Source organism: Myxocyprinus asiaticus, chromosome 45 (genome assembly GCF_019703515.2).
Source record: "Myxocyprinus asiaticus isolate MX2 ecotype Aquarium Trade chromosome 45, UBuf_Myxa_2, whole genome shotgun sequence".
NCBI classification, from domain to species: Eukaryota; Metazoa; Chordata; class Actinopteri; order Cypriniformes; family Catostomidae; genus Myxocyprinus; species Myxocyprinus asiaticus.
In genome coordinates, this window is record NC_059388.1 from 28,353,787 (window position 1) to 28,368,986 (window position 15,200).

At 37.6% G+C, this 15,200-nt stretch overlaps 2 protein-coding genes across 3 annotated transcripts in view; one reads left to right on the top strand and one right to left on the bottom strand.

Moving 5' to 3' along the window:
• Positions 1 to 13,478, bottom strand: part of LOC127434831 (single-stranded DNA-binding protein, mitochondrial-like) — a 106,713-nt gene extending 93,235 nt beyond the window's left edge. Inside the window, exon 1 of the mRNA XM_051687838.1 lies at positions 13,475 to 13,478. The gene's annotated coding sequence lies outside the window, so the exon portion shown is untranslated. The remainder of the gene's footprint in view (positions 1 to 13,474) is intronic.
• LOC127434818 (receptor-type tyrosine-protein phosphatase zeta-like) overlaps positions 1 to 15,200 on the top strand; it is a 52,627-nt gene that overhangs the window by 14,557 nt on the left and 22,870 nt on the right. Inside the window, exon 2 of one of the 2 annotated variants that reach the window (XM_051687811.1) lies at positions 7,392 to 7,457. The exons of the other annotated variant lie outside the window; for it this stretch is intronic. Within the exon in view, the coding sequence (XP_051543771.1) occupies positions 7,392 to 7,457 (66 nt within the window). The remainder of the gene's footprint in view (positions 1 to 7,391; positions 7,458 to 15,200) is intronic. 2 annotated transcript variants of the gene reach the window in all.

The following is a 15,200-nucleotide window of genomic DNA, read 5'->3' on the forward strand; positions in this document are numbered from 1 at the left end:
TCAACCATCAGAATGGGGAAAAAATGTGATCTCAGTGATTTTGACCGGCATGATTGTTGGTGCCAGATGGGCTGGTTTGAGTATTTCTGTAACTGCTGATTTTGTGGTATTTTCGCACACAACAGTCTCTAGAATTTACTCAGAATGGTGCCAAAAAAAAAAACAAAAACAAAAAACATCCAGTGAGTGGCAGTTCTGCAGTCGGAAATACCTTGTTGATGAGAGAGGTCAACGGAGAATGGCCAGACTGGTTCGAGCTAACAGAAAGGCTACAGTAACTCAGATAACCACTCTGTACAATTGTAATTGTAATTAACTTGAGGCGGATGGGCTACAACAGCAGAAGACCACATCGAGTTCCACTTCTGTCAGCCAACCATCTGTGTACCTCAGCAGATATTGAGATTTATCAGACCACATTCTTAGAAGAAAAGATTCCATAAAGAACCCTAAAGGGTTCTATCGCTCGCTTCATATTTGGAACCCCTAAAAGGTTCTGTATAGAACCCTTTTTAAGGGTTACATCAAAATTACCCTAATGGGTTCTTTGAGCCAGGGGAAAAGGTTCTATATAGAACCTTTTAGGGGTTCCCAAAGTGCAACCGTAATATTTGATTTGTGTTTAGTTTTTAAATGTATTTTTTGTCTTATTACTAGAATAATGTTTAATAGATATGTGAATTGAATAGTTCATATAGTATATCACTAAGATAGAGAAATAACCATATAAAAGACATTTGAGAACCATTAAGTAAAGCATTTTAAATAGTTTGTATTTATAAAAACACAAGCAATAATTAACACAGCTCATAATGCAATAGTTATGAGAATTTATTTAATAAATCCACAGGTTTGTAATAATAAGTTAATTAGTAGTAATATTATTTATATAAAAATTATACACATTAAACCATTTTACATAAACTATAAGTTAACATTATAACCATAAGTAAGATTAAAGGTGCTATATGTAAGATTAACAATAAGCATTTGAAATGGGTACTGCAGTCCAAATTTAAAATATTGGAGAGTTGTCTGCCCCGCCCCAGACTCGAAGCTCATGCGGGTTGCCAGAATGTTGACACAAATTAGCCAACTCAGCATCCGTTTTAAAGGATTTCTGGGCTTTAAGCTGTCTCCATCTTCCAAAGGCATCCAATATTTATCCTTGTTTTACTACACCTCTGGTGATGGTGGTTTTTAGATGGATGGCGAGGCTTTTTAGGTCGGGCGGAATCTGTTATCTCTGATCCAGTTCATTTGCTGGCTTCCAAGGCTGCAGCGTGCTGTGTTTGCCTGCAAACTTGTTCAAATCTGGCAACCTGGCAGTGTCGAAATACTATTGGTGAGTGGGCAGTGGGTGGGATCACACAAGCCAAAACATAAGCAGAAATTCCGGCCTGGAATGGAAACTTCAAAGTAGAATATACTGGCTGTAGCATTGTTATCGGAGAACCCAGTATTTCAAGCATGTTTCCTAATTCTCTAATGACATATTATGGTCATTTCATGATTTAGTACAGTAAAAATATTACATATAGCACCTTTAATAAACAAGAAAAAAAAATCAAATGACCCATGAAAAGCTGTTAAACAATTTTAGCACTGGGCAGATAAATAACCATTTTGTTGCCACTGGGGGGGTCATCCTACAGCATGGTTATATATGGTTATAATGGCTCTGATTATGTTGGTGGCCAGGGTAGGGTTGCAGCAGCTGTGCGTAAGTTCTCACGTAAATTAGGACGTTAAGTTCACACTAGGGGCTTGGTAACTACTAGTTATTTTGTAACTAAGTCAGTAATTAATTTGGTTGCACCACCTGTTCTTAAGGCAAGACTTAACTAGTAGCTCTCCATAAAGTAATGCGCAGTTGCATAATATTACGTTTACCTGTATTGATCCAATAAGCAGCCTTCAGATTTGTACACAGAAGTGTTAAAAAGATGTGAATTTCAATTTGATCTGGTTACGGTTAATGTTTTATTCCAACCGTTACTCCTGGTCGGAGGCTTCCGTAAATATTTAGTTTATACGTAGGGTTACGTCCTACCTAAGATTAATGGTGCAACGCTCAAATATTTAGTAGCGCATAAATTGTGACTTAGTGCCCATTTACGCCACAACTAGGCTAAGTTGTAACTTGCGTATAGCTGGTGCAACCGGCTCCAGAACTTCAGAAGTGCTCTCTGAGGTGAAGGCCTTTGCTAAAACCCATGTTAAATGAATATGACATCTTCAATAAAAAAATACTTAATTATAATTTTTTTGTAGGCTGCATGACAATAAAACTACAAACACCAAATACTCACAAGTTGAGAAATTGAAACATTTCCATCACTCCCTCCTTTTGACTTTGGACATTTGACATATTCACACTCTTGAATAGAGCTTGATTAGTCTCTTTATATCAGTTGAGTGGTGTGATGATGTGCTCCTGGAAACTTGTTTCGTTTTCCTGTGTTTTCTAGATGCAAAGAAAATTTAATTATAACATAACCTGGTATCAGGATTACTAGTAAATCCACAACAGAAATTTTAGTGATTCAAGCTTCAATTTACTTACCTCCTGGTGGAGAACATTGCAGGTCTGGCTGAAAGAGTTTTGTCGACATTTATTCTTTGTGCTTGCTGAATTAAAATTGTGAGTCATAAATGACAAGGAGTCAGGTCAAAATAAATCAACAAGTTTATTTATTTCTCTTACTTACCAGGCTAACGTCGCCTTCAATCTTTCAGCTCAGCCGACTTTCTGTGACCGTTAAAATTGGCGACTTAAATGCGCCTTTTGTGCAAAAAGGGTTCTTTTTTCTGTAAATCTTTGTAAATAGCTCCAAAGAACCCTTTATGCCAGAAAGGTTCTGAGTATAGAACCCTAGGGTTCTATATAGAACCCCAAAGAACCTTTTTTTCTAAGAGTGCAGGATGTTTTTCCAGTCTTTAACTGTCCAGTTTTGGTGAGCCTGTGCCCAGTGCAGCCTCAGCTTTCTTTTCTTGGCTGACAGAACTGGAACCCGACAACCTCTAATTACTTACAAATTAAGTATTTTGAAAAAGTATAGTTTTGTTTAAAAAATAAATCTGAATATCAGGCAGTTTGCACGTCCCCATTTATCACATTGCATTTTAATGATTTATAGATAGGCCTGTTGCTATTATTACATAATCGCCTGATCACAATGATTTGATCTAGCCACGATTCTTATATTATAGTATGTTATTATACTATATTATATTTAGGGCTGGGAAATTAAATGGGTTGTAGTAATATAACATAATAGTTGACTGTTCAACATATTTAAAAAAAAATGCAATTAATGCAGTATACCTTTTTTTCACTTCCTGAAATGTCATTAATGTTTTTCCACACTTCCTGTGGCTACAATTGTCATATATAAATTTCAAGGAGGCACCCACCAGACTTGACTGCACATCCTAGCACAGGAACTGATTGTGTGGAGCAGTGCGCACTTGTTTATTACATGCAACATATATCCCAGGCATAATAAACACAGGAGCGGATTTACTGTATGGAGAACGGAGACTTCACCCACAAGCGTGAAGCATTTACCCATGTTTCCATGGTATAAATAATGGGGTGGTTGTACTTGTTTTGATTATTGGCGAGGGAATCTACACCCATGAGCTGCCATCTCTCTTCGCGTCGACTGAAAAGTCCATTGGAAAGCACCAGAAGATTTTGCCAAACTTTTAATTACAGCATGTCTATTGATTTTATGGCATGTATACATATACTTGTATTAAAGATTTATACATATAAAAATTGTCTAATTTATTGTCTAATCTTAAACAAACTGAACATTTTAACATGTACATATTTAAATAATTATAATAAATGATGACTAACCAATTTCTTGCAAGTTCTATGAGACCACATATAAAGTAAATATATTTATGATTATATTTTAATGTTTGTTTTAAGTACAATGTACCACGATTATTCGTGGTTAATCACAGAAAACTGTGTGATTAATTAGTTAAAAACATTTAATCAATTCACAGCCATTAGTATATTGTATTATATTATATTTTTGGCTGGGTTCCAAAAACAACCATAAAGTTAACCAAAAAAAGAGACATATTATGAGTATTTGGAAATATTTTAATATTTAAAATATTATTTTTCATTTTATTCTACCCCTGTGCAATATTTTCCAAGGTTTCAAATCCCCAAAAGAAACTCCCTATATTATTATATGATGAATTATATGAATTATGGCAATTAATCATCCACCAAATTGCATAATAATGACAGCCCTATTTATAGAATATAAAATTTAATTTGACTACATTTTGCTTGTACTGAAATTAAAATGTATATCTATTTAGTTTTTTCCCCGTAAAAACCTTAATGCATTTTTAAGAGTTTTCTATTCAGTCCTGGTATCTGTAACATTTCCCCCTTCAAAAATAATGCATACATCTTTCTGACATCACATTTGTAGGAGTGACATCATTTTTCTGGACCACATGGTCCTAAAAGATGTTTAGTATATCAATAGATTTACGATATTATAATACAATACAGTATATGTAATACAAAAGAAAGAATAATAGAAAAAAGAACAAGAATACTGACTGTAAATAATGCAGTATGGTTCAGTGATATCTGTAAGCTGAGGCTGTTATTAGACATTTTGCACTGATATTCAAACCCTAAAACATTTTGAATGTCACCGGGTTTGCACTTTCCTTTCCTGTAAACATATATTTGATGATCCTCACCCGCTGATGTGTTTGTGTTTGTGGAAGCTTTTAGAGAACAACTTGTATCTGACTCTTATTCTTTCTAATAATGGCCTGTTCTGTGGCAAAATTCGTCAAAGGATCTATTGTGGTTGTTCTCAGTCACCATTCAGTGAGTAATGGGCTCTGTGAGGCAGGGATAGCTGTGGCAGGGGCAGCTGTGGCTGAGTTAGTGCTTTCAGGTCAAGGGGTTAGACTGCTAAAATGCTAAAATGCTCTTTAAATGACTTTTACGTGGTTCATCGGTTTTTGCCGTCTTAGTGTCTTAAATCCCCTGGAAGGACATCTTATATTTGATCTTCACACCGACACTTGGACTTTGTCCAGCATAGCCAGTTTTCAATTTGGCATGCTGGAACTATCCCTTTAAGGCTACAAACATGTGGCCAGAGAAACAACTGTGTGTCTGTATGTGGTCATGTGTACTTTTATCTCGACTTTCCCTTTACAAGAGTGACATATGTCTTTTGATTTGTTCGGGCAGGTGTTTCTTTATGTGTGTGTGTGTGTGTGTGTGTGTGTGTGTGTGTGTGTATGAGCTCACATATGTTATAGCAAACACAGACACGCACACACATGGTACGTTACACCGCGATGCACTTCAGACAGTAATGTGTCATTAGTGCAAGCAGTCATGGAAAACAACTGGTCACTGTCTGTCATGTGATGATAATGACCTTTCCCTCATCACACCTTCATTTAGAGTGATATTTACACCACAGACACTGGAAAGAGTGATGAGAGAGAATGAAATATGAAAGACCTCTTGATGAGTACGATGACGTCATTTTAAAAGCCTCATAGCCTGCTGAATTCAGTTGTAAGTAATTATAATGTGACATACATTGCTATAATTTATTAAACCGCTCTCTGTAATACTTGATTTTGATTGGCCAATTGCAGTATTATTCTCTGGTCAAATAGTTTTGTATAATGACAGCTATTATAAAAATCCTGCACACTACTATAGCATACAAAACAATCAGTATTAATTACTATGTCTCGATCCTGCAACCTTCATCTGGCATTTAAATGCTGTTAGGATAATGAAGTAGATTAGTATAATATTACTGGAGATGGAATGATTGTTTATTCTGAATTTTATTATGAATAACTATAACTATTTTTTTTCTCCCCGATTTGGAATGCGCAATTCCCACTACTTAGTAGGCCCTCATGGTGGTGCGGTTACTCACCCCAATCCAGGTGGCAGAGGACAAGTCTCAGTTGCTTCCACTTCTGAGACAGTCAAGCCGCACATCTTATCACGTGGCTCGCTGTGCATTACACCGCGGAGACTCACAGCAAGTGGAGGCTCATGCTATTCTCCACGATCCACGCACAACTTACCATGTGCTCCATTGAGAGCGAGAACCACTAATTGCGACCACGAGGAGGTTACCCCATGTGACTCTACCCTCCCTAGCAACTGGGTCAATTTGGTTGCTTAGGAGATCTGGCTGGAGTCACTCAGCACACCCTGGATTCGAACTCGTGACTCCAGGGGTGGTAGTCAGCGTCAATACTCGCTGAGCTATCCAGGCCCCCTGCTATAACTATTTATTGAACGTTGGTGTCTTTTATCATAATACAATTGCTTTGGTTTTGTATAAGCAATAAGCCCTATTGAGGTTAAGCCTTATTGCTTTAATAAACCAAATCAAAGCACAATGTTCCCATATTCATAGGGTTGGGAACCTTTATTTATTTATTTTTTTTAAATACTAGAACCGAATGATTTTCTTGACTTTCAGTTCCGTTAATGGTACTCAAATGTGCATTCTTTCACTGATGTAGAAGGCTTGTGAGACTTAAAGGAATATTACAGGTTTAATACAAGTAATGTTGATCACCACAAAAATGTATTTCAACTCTTTACTCTTTTTTCTTTAAAAAGAAATTGTGAGACAATGGAAGTGAATGGGGCCAATCTGTAAATGTAAAAGTACTCACTGTTTCAGAATTATAGCCACAAGACGTAAACAAAATGTGTGTTAACATGATTTTAGTGTGATAAAATCGCTTACTAACCTTTTCTCTGTAAAGTTCTATCTAAATGTACAAACTTCGTGTATGACAACATAAAGCCGTAAACCTTAAAACGACTATAAAATTGCAGATTTAAACAACTTAGTTTACAGCTTAAATAATACACAAGATTTAACAGAAAAATGTAAGTGCATAAATAAAATGATTATTAATAATATATTTGTCTTAAAACCCTCCAAAAATATGGCCCTATTCACTTTAATTGTAAGTGCCTCACTGTAACCTCTATTTTTGCTTTATTTATTTATTTATTTAATGTGGTAATCAACATTATGCCACAATAATGCAAAAGAATATTGCATTTCATGTTTCCTAATATTTCCTCCTCAAAAGTACTAAAAGGATTGTTATTGGAACCATTAAGGAACCGGAATCGTTAAGAGGAATCAGAATCAGAACCTAAATCATTAAAGTCCTTTATGTTTACATACTGTACAAGGAGTGTTTAAAATGTACTTGTATAATGATTGTAACTTGTAATATGACATCTGGAAGTGTACAGGAGACTCATGCATTTGTGCACCTCTAAATTACTGATTCATTGACTCCAACTCTCCTCGTCTTTCCCATTCCAGATCTGGCCATGCCGTACCTAAGGGGCCAGCACAAATTCACAGAGGACGTTGATTGGTCTTACACAGGTGGGTACACCAAGAACAAACGCCCTTATTGTCTGCTTTTTACCAGCTTGCAGTGTGGCATGCCACTGGCTTCAACCCAGCAGTCTTAAAACCCTTTTCTCCTTTGAATGAGAGATGGGATAAGGTAGCACTTGATGGAAGTGAATAATGCCGTATCAGTGTCCGTTCTCCATTAGAAAAGACGCCAGTGACCCAACCTTCTTGAATGAGAGGGACCAGCACACACTGCCACTGACCGGCCAGTGCAGGGAGATTAGCTGAAATTCTTAGACACATTAACTTCACCGAAGTCTTTTAAAAGAGTGAGTGACATTCATGATTGTTTGAGCGCCTTTACTTGTGGCTTTTAAATCAGGCTGGTGGAAGCTATGGAAATTGTGGGCTAATAAAATATGAGTTTGTCTTCTATTAATTCAGTTTGCTTAGACTTTGGGATTTAAGGTTTGGTGTTGGGAATTGTGAAGCAGTTATTTAGGACTGGTTAATTAAAAACAAAATACTCAAACTGAAGGATTTACAAGACATTTATTCACTGATACGGATGGAACACTGTATTAAACTACAAAAGAAGTAGTCTCAAATTCATGAGTTATCTGTTTTAATCGGCCTAACGACTCACTCACTTAATCGGTCTGAGCAGTTCTTTACTTACAGATTTAGAACAAAGTTTTGTTTTAATAATTGGCATTTTAAACAAGAAAACATTACCATTTTGGTTAGATATTGTACTGTTTTTGTTTAGAATGCACTCAATTATTGGGGGTTAGGGTGCTTCCTCAAATGTACTAAAAGAATCGTGAATGGAATCAGAATCAGAAACGGGCCAGATTCACAAAAAACTTCTTAATAATAATAATAATAATAATAATAATAATAAAAAGTTCTTATAACTTATAAGAGGTTTTGTAAGAATGTCCCTAAGTGCAATTCATGAAAAACATTCATAAGAAAATTCTTACAAAGTCTTTTCTTAGTTATAAAATAAGAAGAAAATAGTAGTTAAGAAGAATTGTATTCTTTAGAATGTATCATTGTCACGGATTCACCTGGCTCTCCCGCCACACACACACAACCTTCCCTCTCTCCCAAATACTAATCACCTGCACCTGCCTTCCATCAACACACCAATCAGCTCCACAATATATGCCCCACTCACTCCTCAATCAATGTCTGGTCTCACATGGACTACAGACTCACTTACCTGTGACTTAACGGGTTTTCCCGTAATTCTCCAAATCATACTCCAGTGATCTCTCCAACGTCTCCTTCAAATTGTGTGTGTGGCTCTTCGAGGATAATAACTCCCTACATTGATACGAACTGTCATCAGGTTTCCGTTCATCACACCAGCTCAATACTTTGTTTGATGCTCACCTGTTTCTCTATTTGTGTTTTCAATAAGTACCTGACTTCGGGTTCAAACACCATCGTGAATTTGACCCAGAACTATTACTAATGATGTGACATCAATTTGAGTCAGTAAGTGGTGGGAAACTCGACGTCACAAGCCCAGATATTGCCTTTTGGGTGATGAGACAAATTATGGTAACTTAACCTCAAAGGAAACCCAAACTGAAACATCCAAGCAGTATCCAGACCGAGTCTGTGACCTATTTGTTTGTCAAAACTTAAGTCGACTGTAGTAAAACTCTTTGTACAATCAGTACACCGACTGACACACTGTCAATGAGGGGAAAACAGTTTTTCAATAAGTGACATTTAATATACTTTTTATTTAAATATTTAATCTTGAGGACTACAGTCCTCCATAGCTGATTGCAGTAGATATTGTGCCTAATTACAGTATATATCTTTTAAAGTGCCATATTTCTTTATGAAAACTTTTGTTCACATTAAGCATTATTAATAGTAAAATGTTACTTTGAGCATTTGTAAGCGACCAAAACTTCTTTATCAGAAGTAGGATACCGATGGTGTGTGTTCACTGAGTTGAAACTAAATGAATTAACATGTGAAAGAACACATTTCATTGTGAGGCCCAGCACAGACCTGCGGAGAAAGAGAAAGACACGTTCCTCTGCTTGAACTCAGATTGTTTCACAGAAAACCTCTCTCCTCATACAAAGACTGTCAAGCTTCAATGCTAATTTGTTCAAAGACCCCTGGAACTTGAACTGACAGTCAAACAGTGACTCTATAATGCTTAAAATTACTTCCTGTGTGAAATTTTCTTTTTTTTTTTTTTTTTTTTTTTTTTTTTTTAAAATGCCATTTTGCTTTTGTATCTTTATTAGATTGACACAAAGGAGAGTGACCGGAAATTATTGGGTAGAGATGCCATTTGGCTCAGACTTGAACCTAACTGCTGCGCCACAGCTCAGACAGAAATCATAAATTCTTCTGAGTGTCGAAAAAACTGCCCTAGATTTGAAATGAAATTACCCACAAAATGAAATTGCATGCCAAATTGTAACTGGCTGCTGGAATAGTCTTAATTATTAAAGTGCCTCCTGGATTATCTTGTATTTGCTTACATGATCATGGACATCATATCAAGTCCGTCCCCTGTCAACCCTGTTTTCCAGACCTTGGGTGGGCTATGATTACGCCTGAACTACAATCCCATGAAGCATTGCGAATAATGTAAACTACAAATCTGTTGATATAAATTTGTAAATTTTTCATATAGAAATGTATTTTATTGCAAATATTTAGAGAGATGCAAATATAAAAGTAGTTTAGGAAGACTAAAGTAGTTTTAGTGTAGGAAGACTGACTTGTTTGTGTCATTCACAGTGCATCATAGCAGTGGGCGGTTGGTTCAGCGCTTGTTTGGCGCGCTTTGCTGGCCGCTACTCGGCCACCGTAATGGTGGAGTGGTTTTCTTCAGGATCATGGTTAGTGTAGTTCTTTACAAGGATTTCCCCTTTTAAACAGTTTCTAAAAAAACTTAATAGAAATATCGTGGACTGATGGCTTCAGCAAAAGCATATAGTGTCAAGAAAAATTATGTGAACCCTTTGGAATTAGTTGGTTTATTGATCATAAAATGTGATCTCATCTTCAAAGCCACAAGTATAGACAAACACAATGTGCTTAAGCTAACAACACACAATTACAGTCTTTCATGTCGTTATTGAACACATTCCATTAAACATTCACAGTGCATGGAAAAAGTGAACCCTTGGATTTGGGCATGGTAGAGCATTCGTCCGGAGAAATCGGTAAGGATGCACCTGAGCGCTATAATGTCTAACACCTGTTTCTGATTGCAGTAAGCACTGGGAGAGTGATAAAAAGGGACCACGCAAGAGACAAGGGAGAGAGAGCTACCCATCTAAAAGAGACTGTGCTGAGTTTAAGATAAAGAGTGTTATGCTGAAAAGCCCTTTTGAATTTGTTTATTAAAGTCATACCTTTTGAGTTGAAGCCCAAGTTACCTGTGTCCTCCTTTCCTCTACCTTCATTGAACGTTTACAGTCTTTTCTTTTTATCAATTCTTTTTCTCCCCAATTTGGCATGCCCAATTCCCAACGTGCTCAAATTCCTCGTGGTTGCTTAGTGACTCGCCTCGATCTGGGTGGCGGAGGACGAATCTCTCCACTTCTGAGACAGTCAGCCCATGCATCTTGTCATGTGGCTTGCTGAGTGCGTTACCACGGAGACCTAGCGCGTGTGGAGGCTCACGCTATTCACTGCGGCATCCACGCACAACTTACCATGTGCCCCACCGAGAGCGAGAACCACCTTTTATAGTGACCACGAGGAAGGTACTCAAGTGACTCTACCCACCCTAGCAACCGGGTCAGTTGGTTGCTTTGGAAACCTGGCTGAAGTCACTCAGCATGCCCTGGATTCGAACTCGTGATTCCAGGGGTGGTAGTCAGCTTGCTGAGCTACCCAGGCCCCCAAGCAACAATTCTTGATCGTAGGTCTTCTGAGATCACTTTTTTGCAAGGCATGGTACACATCAGCAGATGCTTCTTGTGAATCGTAAACTCAAAATTTAAGTGCTTTTTATAAGTCAAAATAGCTCTAACCCACACCTACAGTCTCATTTCATTAACTGGATGCCAGGTTCGCCAACTCCTGACTCTAGCTTTTGTCAACGTTATTAGCCTAGGGGTTCACATACTTTTTCAAACCTATACTGTGAATATTTGATTGATGTATTTAATATGTACAAGAACAACACAATAGTTTGTGTTACTAGTTGAAACCGATTGTGTTTGTTCATTATTGTAGCTTAGATGAAAATCAAACCTAATTTTAAGACAAATGTATGCTTTGTTGCTTAATGTAACCCGTGAGGAACAATGGAAATGCAATAAAAATCCATTTACAGTAAAATCTAACAACTCAAACATTTATTTTGCCGTGGCACTGTAGATTCAGTAGCTGTGCAGGAAACACTAAGTATTTATGTACAGTGTTCTGTCCACATTACATAAGAATGCAAACGTTCAAGAAATGTTAACGGAATGTCAAGAAATCATTTTGTTCCAGTACTTAAAAAAAAATGGAACTACAGTAGTACTGAATATGAACCAGTTCTTGATTCCCAACCATATTCATGTTTTGTGGACAGCTGTGCCTTTTTGTATTCATAGTGGGTGCACAAAAATTGTGCATTCTACTCCTCTCCTCTATATACCTTAGATAGTGAAGATTGAGAGACGTTTACTCTGGATTATTGTCTGCTGTAATCAGACTAAATGTCGGTATAGATCAGGGTGTCATTATGGAGGGGGAGGGATGTGATAACAGTTCCAGTCTGTAATTTTTTTTTTTCGTTCATTCTCATGAATCACAAATCTCCAGATTGCTTCAGTGGCCAAAGCACACCTGTTATTGTGGCTTTCAATCATGAGCAATCTTAACATGGACTGATCTGACATGCAGTTAGAAAAACACAAATATGGAAAATGTCACAGCTGCCCAGAGGTCTGAGAGTCTTTTAAATTACTTCAGGCATCACATGTACACCACATCTGCTGAAATCTCTCGGACTACTGGTTACCATAGCAGCAGCGGTTGTCTTTGATTACAGCGTGTCCATGCTGGCGTGTGTGTATGTGTGTTTGCCAGGGCAGATGTGGCACCGCTGTATCCTGACTCATAGTTCACCTTGCTGTCACTGCAGTGCCATTATCAGTCTAATGGCAGATATTTGTCTTACATGTCAATATAAAGCACTCAAGGATGCAATTCCGGTGTCCTCATATGGTAGATGTAATCCCTTATAGCATTTTAGAGACACATTAATTGTCATGGATTAAAGGGATAGTTAAAATTAACCTTTTGGGTTCAATAGAAAAAATAACACCATATGGGTTTGGAGCAACTTGAGGGTGAGCAAATGATGACAGATTTAAAATTTTTGGGTGGACTATTCCTTTAAGAGCATGAAGAATTACAGCCCAGCACGGGAGGTGAAAAGGAAATCATTATGAAAATATACAAGATAGTTGTCCTGACTGGGCACATTAGAGCTGTTAATTCAGATCTAACATTTCATCGTCTGTTTAAAGAGGCCTCCTTTGGGAAAGTTTTAATCAGCGATGTTTGTGTGTGGTTTGTTTGATGTGCCTGTTCAGTGATGTGTGACCCGTTGCCATCTGCTCGTGAGTTTATCATCTGGTGTAGTCAATGTCACATATCATAACATTCTGTATATGTATACAGCACCACTGTGAGTGGTATTATTATGCTCTCATCAGCACTGGCACACCATGTGCTTTAATACGCTGCCATATGCTTCAAATTTTATTTTTGGTCTTTTTTGTAGTATAGTATAGAAAGAACAGGAAATTATAGAGAGGGGAAAAAGGATCTGGAAAATGATGCAAGCTGGATTTGAATTACCACTACCAGAAAATACATCTTTAAATTATAGCAATATACTGTATATTATATGGCTCTCTGATTCTTAATTGGCCAATTGTGTAATTCTGTAGTAAAATATTTTTGTATAATGACCACTAAACTGTATAATTGACCATTGTCCCAGAAATAGCTCTGCTATTTTCATGCCTATTTCTCCTTATATAATAAAATAAGTTCAACTAGAAACAGTATTTCATGACAATTTATTTATTTGTCTGGTAATTAGCCATGTAATATTTTATAAATTAATTATAATGACCGGCTGAGTGTACATAATCCCTTATTTAAATATCTTCTTTATATATAATATATTTATATCTCTATATCTCTGTTACCTTTAATTTTTTATTTGCACATATTTGTAGTTATTGTATTGTACTGTTTGTATTTAAAGTGTTTTTTTTATTTTTTTTATTTTTTTTTTTTTTTTATTTAAACTGTTTGTATGTACTTATTTAGCAACTGCCAAGTCAAATTCCTCATATGTGAAATCTTACCTGGCCAATAAAACTATTCTGATTTTCTCTCTATATATTATATACACTGATGAGCCAAAACATTATGATCACTCACAGTTGAAGCGAATAACACTGATCTTCTCCTAACAAGGTCACATGTCAAGGTCTGGGTAGATTAGATGGTAAGTGAACAATCAGTTCTCGTAGTCAACGTGTTGAATGAAGGATAAATAGTGAGGAGTAAAGACCGGAGCAACTTAGACAAGGGCCAAATTGTTATGGCCAGATGACTGGCTCAGAGCATCTCTGAAACGGCAAGGCTTGTGGGGTGCTCCAGCAGTGGTGAGTACCTATCGACAGTGGTCCGAGGAGGGACAAACCACAAACCAGCATCAGGATGTTGGGCACCCAAGGCTCATTGATGTGCAAAGGCTATCCCGTCTGGTCTGAACCGACAGAATGTGCACATGTCTGTGGCACATATTTTAATGAGGGTTATGGGAGGAATGTGTCACAACACACAATGCATCACACCCTGCTGTGTATGGCCCATGATGACCACTCTCCACTGTCGAAAGCGCCTACAACGGGCACGCGACCAGCTTTGTTCAGCACGTGACGGAACTGGACCTTGGAGCAGTGGAAAAAGTTCAGATGAGTCCCGTTTTCTTTTACATCACGTGGACGGCTGTGTACATGTGCGCCGTTTACCTGGGGAAGTGATGGCACCAGGATGCACTGTAGGAAGACGACAAGCCGGTGGAGGGAGTGTGATGCTCTAAGCAGTGTTCTGCTGGGAAACCCTGGGTCTGGCCACTCATGTGGATGTCAATTTAACACGTCCCGCCTACCTAAACATTGTTGTAGACCAGGTACACCCCTTCATGGCAATGGTATACCCTGATGGCAGTGGCCTCTTTCAGCAGGATATTGCGTCCTGCCACACTGCACACATTGTTCGGGAATGGTTTGAGGAACATGATGTTGCCCTGGCCTCCAAATTCCTGATTGAGCATCTGTAGGATGTGCTGGACCAACAAGTCCGGTCCACGGCGGCTCCACTTCGCAACTTACAGGACTTGAAGGATCTGCTGCTAATGTCTTGGTGCCAGATATCACAGGACACCTTCAGGAGTCTTGCAGAGTCCATGCATTGGCGGGTCGGCGATGTTTTTGCAGCACACGGAGGACCATATTAGGCAGGTGGTCATAATGTTTTCACTCATCTGTGTATTTCGCCATTTTAGTACAAATTACATAATTCAATGTGAAATAATTTAATTATAATAAAATTACAATGTTTAAAAAAATATTTAGCAACAAAACAAAAGTTGATAGTGGAATATAAACATTAATCGAAACATTCTAAACATAATGACCAGCTGACTGTGCATTATCTCTTACATTTATGATATACAATTTAATGATAACAATTGAG